The sequence below is a fragment of the Triplophysa dalaica genome, chromosome 18 (assembly GCF_015846415.1).
Source record: "Triplophysa dalaica isolate WHDGS20190420 chromosome 18, ASM1584641v1, whole genome shotgun sequence".
Classification (NCBI taxonomy): Eukaryota; Metazoa; Chordata; class Actinopteri; order Cypriniformes; family Nemacheilidae; genus Triplophysa; species Triplophysa dalaica.
In genome coordinates, this window is record NC_079559.1 from 20,559,615 (window position 1) to 20,578,086 (window position 18,472).

The 18,472-nt window shown below is 39.9% G+C and overlaps 1 protein-coding gene across 1 annotated transcript in view; it reads right to left on the bottom strand.

Annotated features, from left to right (window-relative positions):
- mtor (mechanistic target of rapamycin kinase) overlaps window positions 1-18,472 on the bottom strand; it is an 85,556-nt gene that overhangs the window by 4,130 nt on the left and 62,954 nt on the right. The window contains exons 35-49 of the mRNA XM_056772590.1: window positions 18,001-18,126; window positions 16,269-16,400; window positions 13,878-13,993; window positions 11,277-11,394; window positions 9,552-9,749; window positions 9,026-9,126; window positions 8,685-8,781; window positions 8,403-8,501; window positions 6,652-6,774; window positions 6,389-6,571; window positions 6,148-6,282; window positions 5,376-5,550; window positions 2,340-2,475; window positions 1,928-2,075; window positions 1,139-1,261 (exon numbers count right to left, since the gene is read on the bottom strand). Of these exons, the coding sequence (XP_056628568.1) occupies window positions 1,139-1,261; window positions 1,928-2,075; window positions 2,340-2,475; window positions 5,376-5,550; window positions 6,148-6,282; window positions 6,389-6,571; window positions 6,652-6,774; window positions 8,403-8,501; window positions 8,685-8,781; window positions 9,026-9,126; window positions 9,552-9,749; window positions 11,277-11,394; window positions 13,878-13,993; window positions 16,269-16,400; window positions 18,001-18,126 (2,010 nt within the window). The remainder of the gene's footprint in view (window positions 1-1,138; window positions 1,262-1,927; window positions 2,076-2,339; window positions 2,476-5,375; window positions 5,551-6,147; window positions 6,283-6,388; window positions 6,572-6,651; window positions 6,775-8,402; window positions 8,502-8,684; window positions 8,782-9,025; window positions 9,127-9,551; window positions 9,750-11,276; window positions 11,395-13,877; window positions 13,994-16,268; window positions 16,401-18,000; window positions 18,127-18,472) is intronic.

Below are 18,472 nucleotides of genomic sequence, written 5' to 3' on the forward strand. Positions count from 1 at the left end.
AATCGTGGTCATAGATAATTTTTTTTAATCTAGATTAATCTTGGAATTAATCTAGATTAAAATGGCTCATTTGAATTCTGCCAAAGGCATTCAGAATATGTGTGCTACCCAAATAATGACTAAAAGTAAGTCTTTGAGAACGGGTTTCTCAAGCCAGGTGGCGCATTAGACCAGGGGCTCATCTCCTGTTTCCAAAATGCATCACAAACTGCTTGAGAAAGCTGTTCTACTATGATAATTGGTGATGAAAATAAATTATGTTCAATAAGATGAATTTGTGTTTACTTCCGCATTAGCTAAGGGATGATTTGCGTTTAGGTGGTACTTGAGACTGGAAGAGCTCCTACAGTACATTTACATTTAGTCATTTAGCAGACGCTTTTATCCAAAGCAACTTACAAAGAGTGAGGAAGCAACAAGCAATATGTCATACAGGAGCCATAATACATTAGATCTCAATACAAAGTTACTGGTTTCAACTAAAGCTAGACCAGTACCTGTTGAGAGAAAGTGTTTTTTTTAAACCAATTCCGCATTGCACAAGGTGCAAACAACCTTAGTCTTGCGATGTTTCTATTGGGAAGCTTCTTAAAAATTAATATTCCCTGAAGCAAACCCGGCGGCTTCATAGCTGCATCCATGTTAGCACGTCACGTTTGATGCGGTAATTTCACAGTAACGTTATGTTGTGTTCAGACCAAACGCGAATGGCGTGTCAAGCGCGAGTGATTTACATGTTAAGTCAATGCAAAGACACGATAGACCTACTTGCGGCGCGAATGAAGCCCTGGTCATGAGATGATGAGGCGGCGTGAATGACGCGAATTGCGCGAATCACGCGAGTTGAAAAATCTCGTTCTCGCCCCGTACAGTGCAGTTAAGCTGGTATACATCCGCGCTAAAATATCAAGGTGAAAGTCATCATAGCTTGCGTAGTATAGACCCAGCTCCCAAACCAACTTTGAGAATAGATTAACGGCGACATTTTTTTTATCGCGCGATAATAGTCTCACGTTAACGCAGCACGTTAACGCCGTTAACGGCCCACCACTATTTATTATATAATAATAATTCATATTACAGAATATTAAATCATATCATTTTGATTTATTAGCGTGTGTGATGTGAGACTGAACACCTCTGAACTGGGACTCTTAAGCCAGAGCAGTTTGGCCAGGTCATCTCCTGCTGTGTTATTCACCGCATGCTCGAACACCTCCACCTTCTCCATCAGAGTCAAGTGATCGTAGTCAGGAGCCATCTAACACAGAGGAGGGAACACCTTCAGTCAGCGACTCATTTTACACAACCAAGACTAAAGGTCATTGTACATTGAGTCCGAAATTTGCGTCCCAATTAAAAAAAAAAAAATGTTAAAAAATAAATATGATCACATTTACACTCTGCCTCCGATAATTTCATTCGTCATAAAAAATCGAGTTTTGATTTTCTGCCTTTTTCACATCTGCAGGAAACATTTTCAGAGGCATTTTGACAATTCAGAGACACCGTACAAACGAGCGCCAAATACGAAAAAACACAGACGGAAATTTCGGACTGTATGTGCAAACACCTTTAACCAAACGACCCCTGTTAATGAGATAGCTACCCAACAATCATCAGTTATTCACCCTCATGTTGTTTCAAACCTTTTTACATTTTATCATCCCACGGAACACAAGAGAAGATATTTGCAAGAATGTTTATAACCGAACAGTTCTGGGGCACCATTGACTTCCAAACAAAATCACTTTGATGGTCAATGGTGCCCCAGAGCGGTTTGTGTTCCTCCACTCTTCTAAATATCTTCTTTTGTGATCAACAGAACAAAGACACTTATAGAGACTTGAAACATCATGAGGGAGTAAATGATGACAGAATTTTCGAGCAGTTTCAGTTCTGACGTGATGCTGATTTCGTGAGGTACCCTGAGCATGATGCGATGTTCAATGTTGAGCAGGATCTTCTTCTTCTCTCTGTAATCTCGAATGAGAGCGTGCAGCGTGTCACAGTGAGGAACCCAGCCGATCAGACCAGAGTTAGTGGAGAGGGGGATCACGGCGTATCGCTGAATACTGTCAACAACAACATCACAAACCATCAGCCACACAAACACTCAAATATGCTTTTATATGCTTGTCCATCGAACATCCATGTCATCAAAACCGCAATTTGAATGCTTTTTTCTGACCACCAAGTCCTGATTATGGGATGCTTTACTTGTGACTATGATCTAAACTTTCTAGCCCAAATAGTGTTTGTAGTTTGAATGACTTATTTCAAATGAAAAGTTTTTGTGAAGGACAAAGTGTTTAAAAGTGTGAATATAAAGGTCTTGCCTCAGATTCTTGCGTAAGGAGGCCGGGTCATTGGCCAGCAGGGTGTTTACCAAGCCGAAAAGCTGCATGACCCTCTCGTCCTGCCGTAGATCCTCATGACCCTTCAGGAGGAACATGAACTCGTGACCATTGCTGCCTGCAGAGGGCAGAAGAGAACAAAAAACAATGTAGCGTGTGCTGCCCATTTCAGAAGAAATACATCAGCATGTGTATTCATCAAGCCTTCTGAGAAAAAATAAGCAGCAGTAAAAACTCATCTTATATTTCTCCTCAACAGCATTTAAACTTCCTTGTCAGGAAAACGTGTGAGCTGGGTGTTGCTATGCGGTTGCTATGGTGCTACAGGGCAATGCTACGTGGTTGGCCTCTATTTCTTTTATTAAAGAACGATTTTGTTTAATTGTCCATCATACAAAAAACTGTAAGCACCAGTGCAACTGGTAAAAAAAATTAATCAGAGTTGATGGATACACAACACAAACTCACATCGAGTCATTCTTAGGTGAAGAGTCACGTGAAGTTCTGTAAATAATTATGAAAACACGCTCTGATGATTTACACAAAACTGTTTCATGAATCAGGTCCAGGACGAGTTACGTGCCAGAGTCTAATGCTTTGTTTGCTGGAAACGTCACGTAAGAGCGATAGTTACAGCGGTGGTTGTCTTACCAGAAAAGTCAGAAGCCAGACAGCTTTACTGCAGATTATATTAAATGTTCAAATTAAAAGCATCAGGTAGAGTTCACTGTGAAACATATAAAAACGTCTGCCGTAAAAACAGCCACCCCAAGAGTTTACAGAGAAAATATTCATGACATTGGGCTACTGTAAAGTATATGAACTCTATAAAGGCACAGACGCGGCTTGTCATTATTAGCTGTGTGCCTCTGTGTATGGAGGCACAATGAGTCTGTTCACAAGCACTGCTGAGTGTTCTAACAGCACTGTGATGTCATGGAGACCAACAGACGGAGAAAGCCATGAAAGAAGAGAACGTATGATGAGGTTAACAGACTGACATATGCTCGAATCATGCTATAAATCACATGAACAACTGTGTTTGTGTGCCATTCCCCTACACTCTTTATTAACACACTCCATTCTGAAGCACTCGAAAACACTGGCGTGTGTGAGCAGGAACATACAGTAGTTTAAAATAGCATCAAACTCATCTCTGTTTTCTTGTTGATCGTTTGGGTTTTGATAGAAAGATGATTTTACTTTTAAATAAACCCTGTGAGGAACAAGAATGAAATGAGAATGGACCTCACACTGACACAGGCGGCACACCCACAAATGCTTCTCACAGGAACCTTTAAAAAGTCTCAAAAGTGTCATGAACTGCGATCATGTTATATGTTGGTCTGATGTCACGTCCTGTCTAAATGATGGCAGTTCTTGGCTTGAAGAAGCAGCTATGTGGACCTATGTATATGGCGCTCAGTGGAATTCAAAAGGGTCATATTTATTGTAAGGAGTTGGCAGACGCTTATATCCAAAAAAATAGAAATGCCTGTAAGTGCAAGCCTTTTTGATTATTTTTTATAATATCTAGGAAATATTTACATGTATTTATTTATATTTACCAATCGTATCAATTATATATATAAATGTTTATTCATTATTAATTTGATCATTTGAATATTTTATTTCTCTCAAATATATGCATGTACTGTATGTTTATGTTTTGATTATTTTTATAAGCCTTCATGACCACCATGCATATTATCTTCTATCAATTATGTGCACAAATCAAACCAGACCAGAAAAAAAATTCTGCATTTATACAAAAAAATATGAATTCCTTATGGATGTAACAACTTGTGACGCGTGGCTGACCTGGGATCAGCGTCACCTGGGCAACAGCCCGTCATCTAGCGCTGATTGCGCTACACCTGCGCTGGATTAGCTGCCGGGCATAAAGGCCGCGTGAAAGGAACACTCAGGGTTCCTGGGTCGAGAGACAACACCGCTGTAACCATTGGCCCCAGAGTGGAAGATGGATGGACAGCGAGGGAAGCAGAGACGAGGACCTTCGATCACGAGCACGGACTGGCGTATTATTATTTAAGAGCACCCTGAAGTTCACCTTTTGGAACTATATATTTTATGTTGTTATTAAAATCCCCACTGGGGTTGCTTTTACCGTTGCTCTGTGTCTGCCGTGTCTCTTACCCCGTCACACAACTTTGTAGAATTTCAGTGAATTAAAATGCACAAACCTGAAGCAATTATACCCAACAAATAGAGAAGGAATGCCTCTTCACAGAATATAAAATTGTTACTTTATTTTCATGTGCTTATTTACTAGGAATATGAACTGTTATGGATGTGACAATCCTGAAAATGGCTCTTACGAAGTTCAGCTGTGTTTGTTTGTTCACTGCATTTCGGTGAGGAATGAATCGTTTGAAACTGATAGATGGAGCAGTCCCAGCACTAAAAGCGTGAACCACATGCGGAATGTAAAGAGTAATATGTCTCAATTTTGTTTGCAATCGGTGTGTACGTGCATAAGTTAAACAACAAGAACTTATAGTGAATCAACAGTTATGCAGGGACAACGCGCTGATGTATTGTGTGCTCGTGCCATAGTTCCGCCCCCTGCACGTCTCCAGGGGCTCGCCTGCGTTAGGAAATAATCGTACAGCTGTTTCAGTCTTTTATAAATGTCATCAAACTAAAAACTTTTCGAAGATACAAAGTATGCAATACTACTCTATAGGTACACAAGATTAATATGAGATCAGCAGAAACTGTGAATGTCATATCCGCTTTAATATCTGTGCTTTTTTAATGGTAAGGTCGACATTTTCACGTAATTGACCAAATGCTGTATTACTTCAAAAGATATATAACAGTGCCCCCTACTGTATAACAGTATTTCAAACACATGCACAAACACATACCCTCCAGTGACATGGATTCGTTGCCGTTCCCATTTCTTTTTAAGTGCTTTAAATAAAGAGTGGCTGTTAAATCAACTAAATCTTTCAGCAACCTTCCCAAACACTGTGTGCATAATTCTGATCTTACCCATGATGGTGAGCTTGCGTGGCCGCTGTTTGGAGGTGATGACCTGCAGCGAGGCAGCGATGGATTGGATGCGTATGATTGGCTGGTTAGGGTCGTACGTGCCGGGCACAGCGAGCTCCAGGTCACGACACATGAGCAGTTTAGGTGATACATACTGAAGTTCCAATGAAGTGAGCTGTGGACGGACGAACACAAGTGTGAAGGCTTGTAGACTGGTCAGGTACATGCAAGAGCTGTCGTTGAAATTCAAGTGAAATCCAAATAATTGTCAAAACTGAAAGTGTTTTAAAAGGTTTCATTCCCTTTAAGCAAAATTTACTTAAATTAGAACGCACAATGACCTGGATCAAATCCTTAAGAGTCTACCAAACAGAGCAGTGTAGAGAGACAAACTGCCTTAAAATGAGATATTTAAGGGATAAACTGGAAGTGTTCATACACGCCAAGCAAAAGTGTGGCCATACCTTCCCATGAGCATGGGATGGTGACAACAATAATAATAGTGAACAATAATAATCGTTAAAAATGAATTATTGTCATTTTATGAATTCATGCCCTTCCAAACTGGTGGTTTATATGTCAATTCAGTAAAACTGATCCTTGAGAACCAGTCTAAAGAATAACAGTCCTCGTCTACAGCTGCAAGCCCATGAAGGAGAAACGCTATTTATAATGAAAACAACGTTAACATTTACGCCATGATTTATAACGTTGGATTTGGCTGCTGTATATGGTCCAATATGAGCATTAAAGTAAAGGGTTGCTGGCGGACCTGCGGCAGCTGTTTGGAGATCCTGCGAAACACGTGGTAGTACAGATCCCAGGCCTGCGTCAGGTCCTTCACGTTGCCCGATCGCATGTATTTCCTGCACCAGTCCTGAGCCTCCATCAGATCTCGACCGTAAGCCTGCCACCACAGAGAAACACAATGAAGGCTTTCCCAAGACAAAATCCCATGTGAAGTGTCACGTGTAAAAATAACCTCGTAGCCATGAGAGCAGCTTCTCGTGTACCTGATTGAAGGAGGTTTCTTTCAGAGTTTGCGGCCCTCTCTCCATCATGGCGTGAAGGGGCTCCAGGACGGCAAACATCCCTTTGACGTTCCTCTCGCCGAAGTACAGCCGCGACGCCTCCTCCAGCCCCTCGTGCCACATTTCGTGCCACAGAATGGCCACCCGGATGAGCTCCTCGCTCACCTGATCACACATCACAAAAACTGCTTCCAACATCTCATACTTCGACGCTTTATGACATGTTGAGTTGTGTATTCTCCTACCATAATGGCCTGCTGGACCAGCGCGTTGCAGTGCTCACACATGTTCTTCAGGATCTTGTTGGCTGCGTTGTGGCGTGCGGTGGTTGTGGATTTGGAGGCCACGGTTAGAGGATAAATCAAAGCCTGTGAGAGATGACACAGAGCCCATGAGAACCACAGCAAACTGACCAGTGACCTGATTTAATACACTGCTGGTCAAAACCAATGTTGTAGATATTTTTAAGTATTATGGTAAAAAACACAACAAGCAATGAGGCACCAGGCAGTTCATGCATCCCAATTCATTTAATTTACATCTTTACTCTTTATTTAAATATTTTATTTTGTTTGCATGTTGAATAGTTGTGCTTTTTGTGATTTAAGTCTTACTCTTGGAAATGCATGAGCAAAGCTTATTTTGACATATTTCCAAATAAGTCAATTTCTGCTTTATTTTTTACATGCATTTTTTTTATATTTGAAATAAAACCCATATTATCTCATATGATGTAGTTTTCCTTTTCAGCAAAATAAATCCAATAAATAATCAATATATATTAACAGTACTACAACTATTATTAATAATTTATTTATATTTTCACATATATATTTAACTTATTTGCCGCTAGCCTTTTAAAAAAGCCGTCAATCTACGCCACCGTTTTTTAACATTTTCACCCAACTTTAATGGCTCACAGTACATTTTCTGTAAAGAACATATGGACAAACAATATGTTAAAAGAAAGAACAGAGTCTCAGCTTTTAAACAAAAGAAACCGTATTCTTCTATCTTCATTTGTTCGTTTTTTATCACTCCGTAGATGTGAGTAGGTTTCTTAAAAAATACATCACTTTGATTAAACAGCTGAGATAATTAATGTTTTTTATCAAAGATTCCGCCCAGATTCCACTCAGAACAATCATTAAAAACCGCTAAAACACATACGTTCCAGGTTCTGGGATTCTGTACTTTCCCAAAGGTGTGTAATAGCGCAACCTGCTGTACAGCAGTGCAAACACTGATTGCCGTAAAAACTCGTCTTTGACGGAGAAGCGTTTTTATTTAATTGACGAGATAACTCGTCAATGGCGGCGAAAGAGTTTATTATGTAATAAATAAGGCTGTCAAACGATTAAAAGTTTGTGTGTGTACTGTGCATATTCAGTTTGTATTTATAAACACATAAACATACATGTACACATATCTAGGAAATATTTACATGTATTTATTTATTTTTACCAATCATATCAAGCATATATTTAAATGTTTATTCATTACTAATTTGATCATTTGAATATTTTATTTTTCTCAAATATATGCATGTACTGCATGTGCATGTTTTTATAAATGCAAAATTGATATGCACAATACATTAACATATTATATAAACACAAACTTATTCTGGATGCGATTAACCGCCATTGATTATTAGACAGCTATAATAAAAATAATATGACTATAAGAATAATTTAGTAATCACTTTTGGCTACTTTTGTGGTTATCAAAAGAAGAGTGAACACGTTAATAAACAATTGACTTGTTGTTTTTGTAAATTGTCAAATAAATCAAATATCTAATCATAACATTGACGTGACATTTAATATCAGAGTCAGTTTCCGCCGCATTTCATTGTCTCAGGTCGTGAGTGTAGCTGGTCGGTTTTCTTACTTTTTCATTTTTTCCCACCTCGACTCAACATTGGAACATGAAAAGGAATCTTGATACAATCACATGCTGAGTTTGACGTGACATTGTGTAACACTCATGTTACCTGGGGATGGTATCGGCCGATGTCTGTGAGCAGCTGGTGAATAAGACGTCCCACAAGTGCCCGTGGGGTATCGATCCGAGCTATCAGTTGAGGAATTACCTGATTTACAAGACAAACATTATTGATCCTCCAACACATTTAATTTAGTCTATACCAAAACCCTGTGAAATTAACACAGACATGATTTTAAGACAATCACAGGTGTGCTGCAAGCTTGATAGGTTTCAGAACAGAGCGTATGTTATGTGTGCTTATATGAGAATTTGACAGAAATGCTCTCACCTGTAACCAGGTGTCTATCTGGATAGTTTTAATGCCCTCAACTAGACCTTCATTCACCTCAGGCCAGTGGCCGTAGTCAAACCATAAAGTCAGGACTCTGAAGGGAAAGACCAAAGTGATTCTTCATTGTTAAATACACAAATACAAGCATAAAACAAGAAAACGATGCATTTCAAGAAAACGGCAAATCTATTTTATTTGGCCCACACAAGCTCTGAAAGTAAACCACAGTATAAACACTAAATGTAGAAACACAAGGGGGCAGCGTGAGTCTCTATAAAGACTCACAAACATACACATGTCAATGTTATTGTTGTCTAGACTATTGAGCACCCACTTACCTCAGTGTGTCTTGCAAGTTATTTCCACGGGAGAGGGAGATGGATCGGAAAAATCCCTGTACGGCAGGAACCGTGTAGAGAAGGAGAGTCTTGGACAAATCCTGTGAAACAGAAAACCACTGAAGTGAAGGCCAAACATTACACGGCCGTGTCAACATAAATATTATCAATTTCACGTCAAAACACTGTAAATACAAGAGAGTCATTTCCTTCGCCTGCACTTTGTGTGTTAAAGTTAAACTTGAAAATGTTGGTGATGAATATGTACCCAAATCGCCGAAGGCCTGCAGAACGGACTGCAGTTCTATTCATACGGCTGTGATAAACACACTCACGGATAAAATATGCCAGTGCCGGTTAACCGTCGGTCCATTTTAGACTTGTTTACTTGTTTTGGGCTTGTTTACTTGTTTGAGATAATTGTTTTGAGGTTGTTTGGAAATTGGGTAATGGCAAACCCTGGTGAAAGCCCCACACACAAGATTCTAATAAGGCTAGGGACGTCTGGCTTTGGTTTGTTATGTACCTCATTGACTTTCTTCTGTCCGGGTGAAGGTACGGGACTGTGCTCTGTGCTGTCTGCCTCGCTGTCGCTGTTACTGGCCTCGCTGTTAGCGCTGGCGCCGCTGGCGTGCCGTAGCTTCTTCTTCTCATCGCGGGCCTGATTCTGGTGCTTGTAGTGAAGCACAGCCTCAAAGTTCATGACTGCCCAAGCGTGCCACGCCTGCAGAGAAATGTCCATTACATTCAGTTATTAGACAAAACCAGCGCAGTCACCTGCAAGAAAACATTTACGTGGTGACACCAAAGACAGCCAGAGCTCTGATGGATCAACGTGTGATCGTGACTAACACAAACATTTGTCAATAAGCCCTCCGGTTGAATGCATCAGACCCCAGAGAACAGAACGATTCCCGCAAAACGATACTGAATAACAGTCTTGACATTCAAGACTATACAACGCCCCACAGTCAAATAATCATAATGCAAAATAATTAGGGCTGTCATATGATTAATCACGATTAATCGCATCCAGAACAAAGGTTTGTGTTTACATAATATATCTATGTGCAATGTGCATATTCATTTTCTATTCATATAAACATACATATTTAAGAAAAAGATCAAATATAAAAATGAATTAATGCTTGTATTTATTTAAATTTACCAATAATTCAAATTATCTAAACATTTTCTAAATATATATGCATGTATGTGTATGTTTTTGTGTTTATTAATACAAAATGAATATGCCCAGTACACATAGATATATTATGTAAACACAAACTTTTATTCTGGATGGAATTAATCACGTTTAATCATTTGAAAGCCCTAAAAATAATTCAAATCACAAATAAAGATTGTTTTTATGGAAGCATTAAAAAAATGCTACAGTGGTCATATTTACTCACATTAACTGAAACAAAAACAATATTATAACTTTCATATAATGACTATTAACTCTTTCACTCTTTCACTGACATTGACGAGATATCTCGTCATTTAAAAAAAACGGCAATCAGTGTTTCTACTGTTGTACAGCAGGTGGGGCTGTTACACACCTTTGGGAAAAAGTACAGAATCCAAGAACTTAGAACGCATGTTTCTTATCAGTTTGTAATGATTGTTCTGAGTGTAATCTGGGCGGAATCTTTGACAAAAAATGTTAATTATATCAGATGTTTAATCAAAGTGATGCTTTTTTGAAGAAACCTACCCACATCTAAAGAGTGAAAAAAACGAAGAAAGGAAGATAGAAGAATACGGTTTCTTTTGTTTAAAAGCTGAGACTCCGTTCTTTCATTTGACATATTGTTTGTCCATATATTCTGTACAGAACATTTACTGTGAGCCATTAAACTTTGGTGAAAATGTTAAAAAACGCTGGCGTAGGCTGGCGGGGAATGAGTTAATATCAAACTGGTGATTTTTTTTATCATTTTCTAAAGAGCACAAATTCGTTGCATTTTCCTGTCAACTTTTGTTTGCCAAAAAACAGCTTTTATTGATCCATACTGATGATTTGCCGATAAATCTGTGCATCTCAAGTAATAAGTACTATTTTAAATTGGCATTTTAAGTAATGGGAGTGCATAATTGTGAATAAGTAAGCAAACTATAAAATCCTTTTAGTCAGGGTGTATGATGGCACATATGTTGTAAATGACAGAAATAAGCAATAGAAAAGCTTGTTTGATGGTTTAAGACTTGATCCTGCTGTAGATTTGTCGTTTGAAGTGTCGTGATGTACCTTGTACCAGTTGCGGTCATGCTCTGTTGAGTGGCTGTAATACTGGAGCACTTTGGGGATGGTACTCTCGTTGATACCCTGAAGACTGAGCTGCCATTCTCCCAGCTTCAGAAAACACCTGCACACAGGACAAACACCTCTTATCATACCGTCTTACACCAGTCAGTCTCGCCTAAACAACCTAGACAACAAGCACAGCCAGTGACTCCGCTCAAGTCTCTGGCTTTCTCATGACACATTTATTCATCTATATGTGAGCCATCATTCAAACCCTGGCCGTTCTTTGACCTGATCATACTGGACAGACCAGAGGTCCCGAACGCCAGAAAACAAACTGGCTGTTTGCTCAGACCATGTGTCGTTTTTCACTGCGATGAGCTCCAAAGGTCTCAGTTTATCTTGCATTTCCATATCCAGGCTGAAAACCATGAGGTACGGTAAAGTAATGGGTATTTCAGATAGCTGAAAGTGCTCAGAAAGGCTAAAAAAACAGGATTCATTGCTGTAATTTGTCACGGTTAGAGTTCATTAGAGAAGCGGTGAAGTATAAACTCCTCCAGGTTCGGAGCAATATGCATCAGTGCTTTGACAACCGTTCTTGTGTTCAATCTTCCTCTGATATTTCACAGTCGCTTTGGGCCAGACGTTTGAGGAATAGCTCGTCTCGGAGGACCGAGAAGCAGCTGGACACAACAACCCCCCTGCTGTACACAGACCCGTTACATACGTTTCCGTGGAAACTACAGAACAACACAGAATAACATACGACTTCAGACACGGACTGGCAGGTCTTATCATGATTTCTCATGAACGACCCTCTGCTGGAAAGCGCTAAGAGAGGACAGCGGTGAATTCCCCAGAGGAAAACAGATGTGCGTCCTCCCCAACACTCATTACTGTCACCCTTCCTTCAATGTAAAGTATATGGGTGCACCTGGGGAGAGGGAGGGGCCAACACCAATTACTCTTCCTTAAATGCTGGAAAACACCTCAAGCCATGTCCGATCCGAGTGAGTATCGTTGAGCGAGCTACGCGAAAACTCAAAGCTTGTTGCTCTTATTGGAAAGACATGTTCAGTGTCTCCTCCAATCTCAGAGATGTCTTTAATCTCAATTGATCTCGTGGATCAGTTCAACATATCCCGCTTGGTTCCAGTGAGGGGCTTGGAAAAAGACCAGTAGAGAATGACCTCCAAGCCAAACACAATGCCTTGTGGAGCAAATGAAGACGTGATTTAGTGGGGCTGACGCTCTCTGAGGGGTCACAGAGGAGAGGAAAATGTCTCAAGTGACTTCATCGGAACAAGAGACCTGCTGAACAGCCCACGGGACATGCTCAGGTGTGGCGTACGTGCTACCAACACACATTGTGTCCTAGATGAGCACACGGCTCTGGCAGAATCAGTGAGCAAACACGTTTTACAAGGTTTTGGAAAACAAATGCGTTGGAAACCGGAGAACATGCGGTTTGAATAAGCGTGCATAAACACGAGGTAACTGGACGTGACTGAATGATCAGATCCCCCTTGCATCAACCCAGACAGATGAGAAAGTGATGATGATCAAAGATGAAAGAAAGGTCAAGTACAAATACAATGATGTTTCATTTATTTAACAATAGACAATCAATAACTGACACAGAACTAAGATGTTGTCAAGTTTACACTTCTTCGCTGAAGAAGATAATGTGTTCACGAAACACGCTCTGTACAGCAGCTTGTCTGTTTAGGAAACAACATAATGAATTCCCCACAGGGGACCTGCGATGTATGTAGAAAGAAATAGCTCATTCAAAGATTATAAAAACATCACGCTTCATTATGAATACATGCGCTGCATTCGAAATGGCATACTGTGAATCTACCTATTGGTCGTTAAAACAGTACGTGGGACTCCATTTTGGACATACTGCGTCCACCATGTTTTATGGTCACGTGACCCGTATGCTCTTTGACCCATGACGTATTAACAAATACAAACTATATGTGAGCGTTGATAAAAACATAATTTAGTCACAAGAAATTGTCCGCCTGAAGGTCTTCACACATACAGTCCGAAATTTTCGTTTGGGTTTTTTCGTATTCAGCGCTGGTTTGTACAGTGTCTCTGAATCGCCAAAACGCCTCTCAAAATCCTTGCAATGAATGCCAAAAATAGAAAACCCAGTTCGAATTTTAATATGATGGATGAAAAAATCGGAGACAGTGTGTAAATGTGATTGTCCCAATGTGAGGTCCTATTTATTTTTTAACGTGCGAAAATTTCGGACTCAATGTGCAATGGCCGTTTTTTTCCGCTATATTTATTCTATTTACTTTTGAAATTTGACCATTGCTCAGCTCCCGTGGCATCATGGGATAGATCCGATCACACTCACGAATCTCGGCGGAAGAAGTAGACCATCCGGGTATTTCTCACCTACTGTTTTGTGCATACTGAGGTTTCACACATTCTATTCATGACTCAAACCCATTATCGCCTACTCTATAGTATGGAAGTAGCCGATTTGGGACGTGCTGGATGTTATGTATATTATATTGAATTTCTGTCAATAGATCCTCCATAAAATGACACTTTGGTGTGTGTTTGTGCGATACTGACCGTGCCATGAGTTTGTGCAGCTCTTGTTTGTGTTGTTGGTCTTCAGCAGCGATGGCGTGCTGCGCTTGCTGTTGCATCCCCTGAACAAAGTGCTGCATGTGCTGGAATGCATCAATCTGGAAAGATGAAGAAAAAAAACGTATATTACACACAAACACAACATTAAAAATGTAGGATGTAGGGTGAGATTCATCTCAGTAATTGATTAGATGGTGAAGCTTTGTTTTTAATCCACTGCTATTATTGCCCGAACTTTTATGGACCTAAATAAGATTTATACAATCACAGTAACAAAGCTTACATATACAGTGTAACAGAATAAAACCCCACTAGACAAGTCTGAGCATTTTGAGTTGGGTCATCTGCGGTCAACAACCATTCACATTTGAGAACTGCGCAGGTGTGCAGGGCTAAGTAACTGTGAACAGAAGTCACATGGGAAAGCACACGTTACAAAAGTGACCACAGCACAAGACGTGTCAATAATTCCATGTATTGTATTATCATCTGTTTGAGGAATAAACCAGTGAAGCTGATGCCAGGAATGTCGCTGTGCTGTGGATCTTGGGTTTTGCTCTGGGATTTACAGCGCTTGACACTTACGTAATCTCTCGCAGAATAACACTTCTGTAATGAGCTGCTGACGGGATGTTACTGCCCTTTAAAAACGGCAAACACTTTTTCTTCTACATTTTTATTTGACTTAAATTCACACAACATATTGTTAAAGGTGATTGATATTCATTCTGTTCTGTGACATCCTAAGTTTCTAACATCTCAAGCAAACAGTGTGTTGCATGTAGTCAGACTAATCGATAATAAAATCCATGATATGCACCGATAACATTTTTTAAAGACAGAGTACGAGTACCAATATTGTTTTTCTGGTAATCGCCGATACCTATAACCGTCTGTATAATGTACAATGGTGTTAATAAACCAGTATCTTCCTGCTACATTCTTCTTTTGTTTTAAGGTCTACTTAAATTTAAGGAAAAAAATGTATTAAGTTCAATTTTTTTATAAGTAGCACAATTTTACTAGCACATTTACTTCAGTTTACCAAGGTAAACTATGTTCTCTGTGGTCAAATTATAAAAAAATCATGGGGGTTGGTAAAATGTGAGTGTATTATAACTTGTTTAGTCAACCAGACTTTTATTTTGACGGGACAGCTCAAAGAGCGTTTGTTTAAGTTCAGCGGACTTTTATTTTGACAGAACGGCACGGTGTTTGTTAATGTGTTTGTGTTGTTGTGCAGTGAAATGCTGGTGCTGAAAGCTCCACAAGCACATTGTGTTCAGTACACACAACCTCACCACTCTTTCACACACAATCATGCAAAACAAGCAGAATAAATTTTGCGTTAGCGGTTCAGCGCTAATTTTTTGTTAAGAAATAAAACATTTGCCAGATACAATGCCATTCCGTGTTGTACAGCAAATTCTGTTTTTCTACCTCGGTTCCCTCCACATTTTCCGCATTGCGTAAATCATAGGGCTCTAACGTATGTATGTCACGTGAGGTATCAGTCTCTGGTATCGGTGTGTCATTACGAGTACATGAGCTTGATGTCGGGCCGATACCGCATCCCTAATAAAAACATGTGTTTTAACCTCATGTTGACAAAATATATTTCCATTAGTACACTGTACATTTCATCTTGTTGACTACTATGTTCTGATTGGCTTGTTGGAGCGCTGCAGGTATTTCTTGCACGTTCTTCATATCAGCAAGATGTTGTCAGCATGAGCTTTGGTGTAATGTGTGTGAAATGTCAATCACAATTCACACAAAGCATCATGGGGCGCAGCAAAACGCTGGATATAACACATTTCTACTTGAAAAAAAATGAGCACGTGTCAGCTAGCCTTAAGCAACAGGTGACAGCGGTACACAGCACATGTGGAGAGAAACAAAGAGTGCCAGTGATGGGAAAAGGGAAAGCTAGATGTAAAGCAGAGGGATCTTTCCATCTTCGTTTGAAAAAAAGCAATGTTTCAAGTGTATTTGTTGAGGGAGTCTGTCTACTCTTGGGTTTGTTTGGGTCGGCACGTGGATCGATGCTGGCAGAGCGCAAGTTCTCCCAAAACTCGATACTGTTCTTTTCAATTGAGTCTCTTCTGACACACTAAACAGAGGATGTAAATCCCATGATTCTGCCTTAACCTCGGAAACACATATTATCTTTCAGAATAACACATTTGCTTACATAACATAACTGCGGTTTTAAAAAAAAATAAGATCCCTTAGTTCAAACAAACTAAAATCTAAACTTCTTGATGCTTTTCTATTTTTCTAATTATTTGTGAGTCACAACCGAGAGAATTGTGATGCATCATTCATCATTTGAGCTGGAAATGTCAAATGAGGGCTACGGGGTGGGTTTACCTTGCGTGTGCTCTTCCACATGTACTTCATATAAGCGTAGGTGACGTGTGGGTGAGCGGTGGGCAGAGGATGGTCCAGCTGTTTGGATGGATCCACACCCAGCAGAAGAACGAGAGTCTTATGAGCCAGAGCCTGAGGACCACACACACATTAAATAGCAGCATCATTTTGTGTAAGATTTCAGACCACATGTGCAATGTTTAAAGAACAATCTGAGATAGGAAACATTATGGCAGTAATGGTTATAAATGTGATCATATGATAATCATTGCGTTCTCAACTTTGCACAAAGAATCATTTCAAAATAGGAATTAATTTTTGTTCAGTTTTCTGTTAATGGATCATTGCCGCATGTGTGTGATATTTTGTCATTTAAATAGATTAAATCAAAATATTCTGGAAAAATTAAGTGAATGTTCAATTAGACTACTCAAAAGACAAAAAAAAGACAACAACATATTCATGTATCATAAAAATGAAGTGAATGAACTGATGTTCTCATCCTCCACAACATTTTTAAAGGATTTTTTCATACACACAGATGTTTACATTAAGCTTGATTTTATTTGAAGAAACAGATTTCTGCAGCACCTCCCAAATCTACCAGGTTTGCAGATTTCTTAGTAAAAAGTTGAATATTCTCTTGTCGTATTGCGCACATGACAATGTTGATTATCATTACTGAAACTGGTAGATTTCCACATTGAAATTTTCCACATTTATAGTTTTGTATTCAAATATACTTCATTAATGTCTAATTATGTCTAATTGTTCAAAAACGTTAAATTGGCAGTTTTGAAATTAATGTTTAAAAAAATTATGTCTAACATATTGGAAAGCAAGATTTCGTGAGAATCCCCAGGTCGCAAGCTGCTTGGAGATTGGGTCAACACACTGACTCCTAACCCTCGTCCCTGAGACCTGAAGCTCTCCGGGTCAAAAAGAGCCGTCTGTTAGAAATCTAGCACTTTGTAAATAAACATTTCAATTGCCAGTTATATAAGCCTCTCGAGGCAAGACAGTCCCAGTCCTGAGTTGTGAGGTCAAAGCCCATAGGAAGCCCACAGGAACACTGCTTTCCTTACACGTCTTTCATCCCATAATGCACCGCTTTCTTTCTGTGGCTTCCTGGGATCAGCACTGTAGGTCAAAGGTCATGACGTTACTTTACTAGCTCATGTATTTAAAGCAAGAGGTCAGCGTTTGACTACCTAAATGCTGGAAGTTATGGGGTCAAAAAGCCTCCAACAAAACATGTAGTATCTGCTTCAGCAGTGTCTGGTTTGTTCCTTGGGATTTATGGGGCTTTGACCTAACAGCTCAGGACTGGGCCTTGAGATGAAATCAACCAATCACACGAAAGGATGTTACATGACATACTTTTTCAAAACTGAGCACCTACGAGCAAAGATGTTTGGGATAATTGGGAATGCTAACAGTCTCTCCGGGTTTTACAGACTTCCTCAACTTGAGGCGTAAAACACAAGGCAAAGTGAATTTTGCAGAAACAAATCACGCCAAACGTGGTTCGTAGTAAACATGTAAACACCGGTCCTTTCACCTTCCAAACACTGTGTCCCATTCTGGAAGTGATTTACACCTTCCACTACAAAGATGTTCCTTACGGGTTCTCTGCTCTTGGTGGGGTGGCTACACAGGAGGTTGCGGATTATTTCGTGTTACATAACGATTTGAAAGTAAATCCCCGACTCTCCTCTGGAGTGAATCTTACCAGTCGTCCGCTCCTCCCGCAGAGGCTGGCATACTTCAGCCACGTCCTCATGTCTTCGTGTGGACTGATGACCAGAGAGCGCACCATCAGGATCCTCTGCCAGTCCTCCACGATCCGCTGGCAGCCCTGAAAACACAGAACAGAAAAGGGTGTTGACAACAAACATGTAAACATGTTCTGGCCAAGAACTGCAAACCTAAATCGGAAGGGGTCCGTGTAAGGTTACCAGTTCACCTCTCTTACTTCTGCAAGAGTGCATGTTGTCCTAGACTAATGAACCTCTCGCTAACATGTTTTCCATCAACAATACATCAGCACTGGTCTTCAGTCATTCTGCATCTCACTCCCACACCTTCATTTATGAATGGAAAAGTCTGCAGGTTGGGAGCATGAGTGCACACTATTAACGCTTCGATTTTTCCAAGCAACATTAAAGACACGTGAGCCGACGCGGTGCATCAAAGCATCCCGC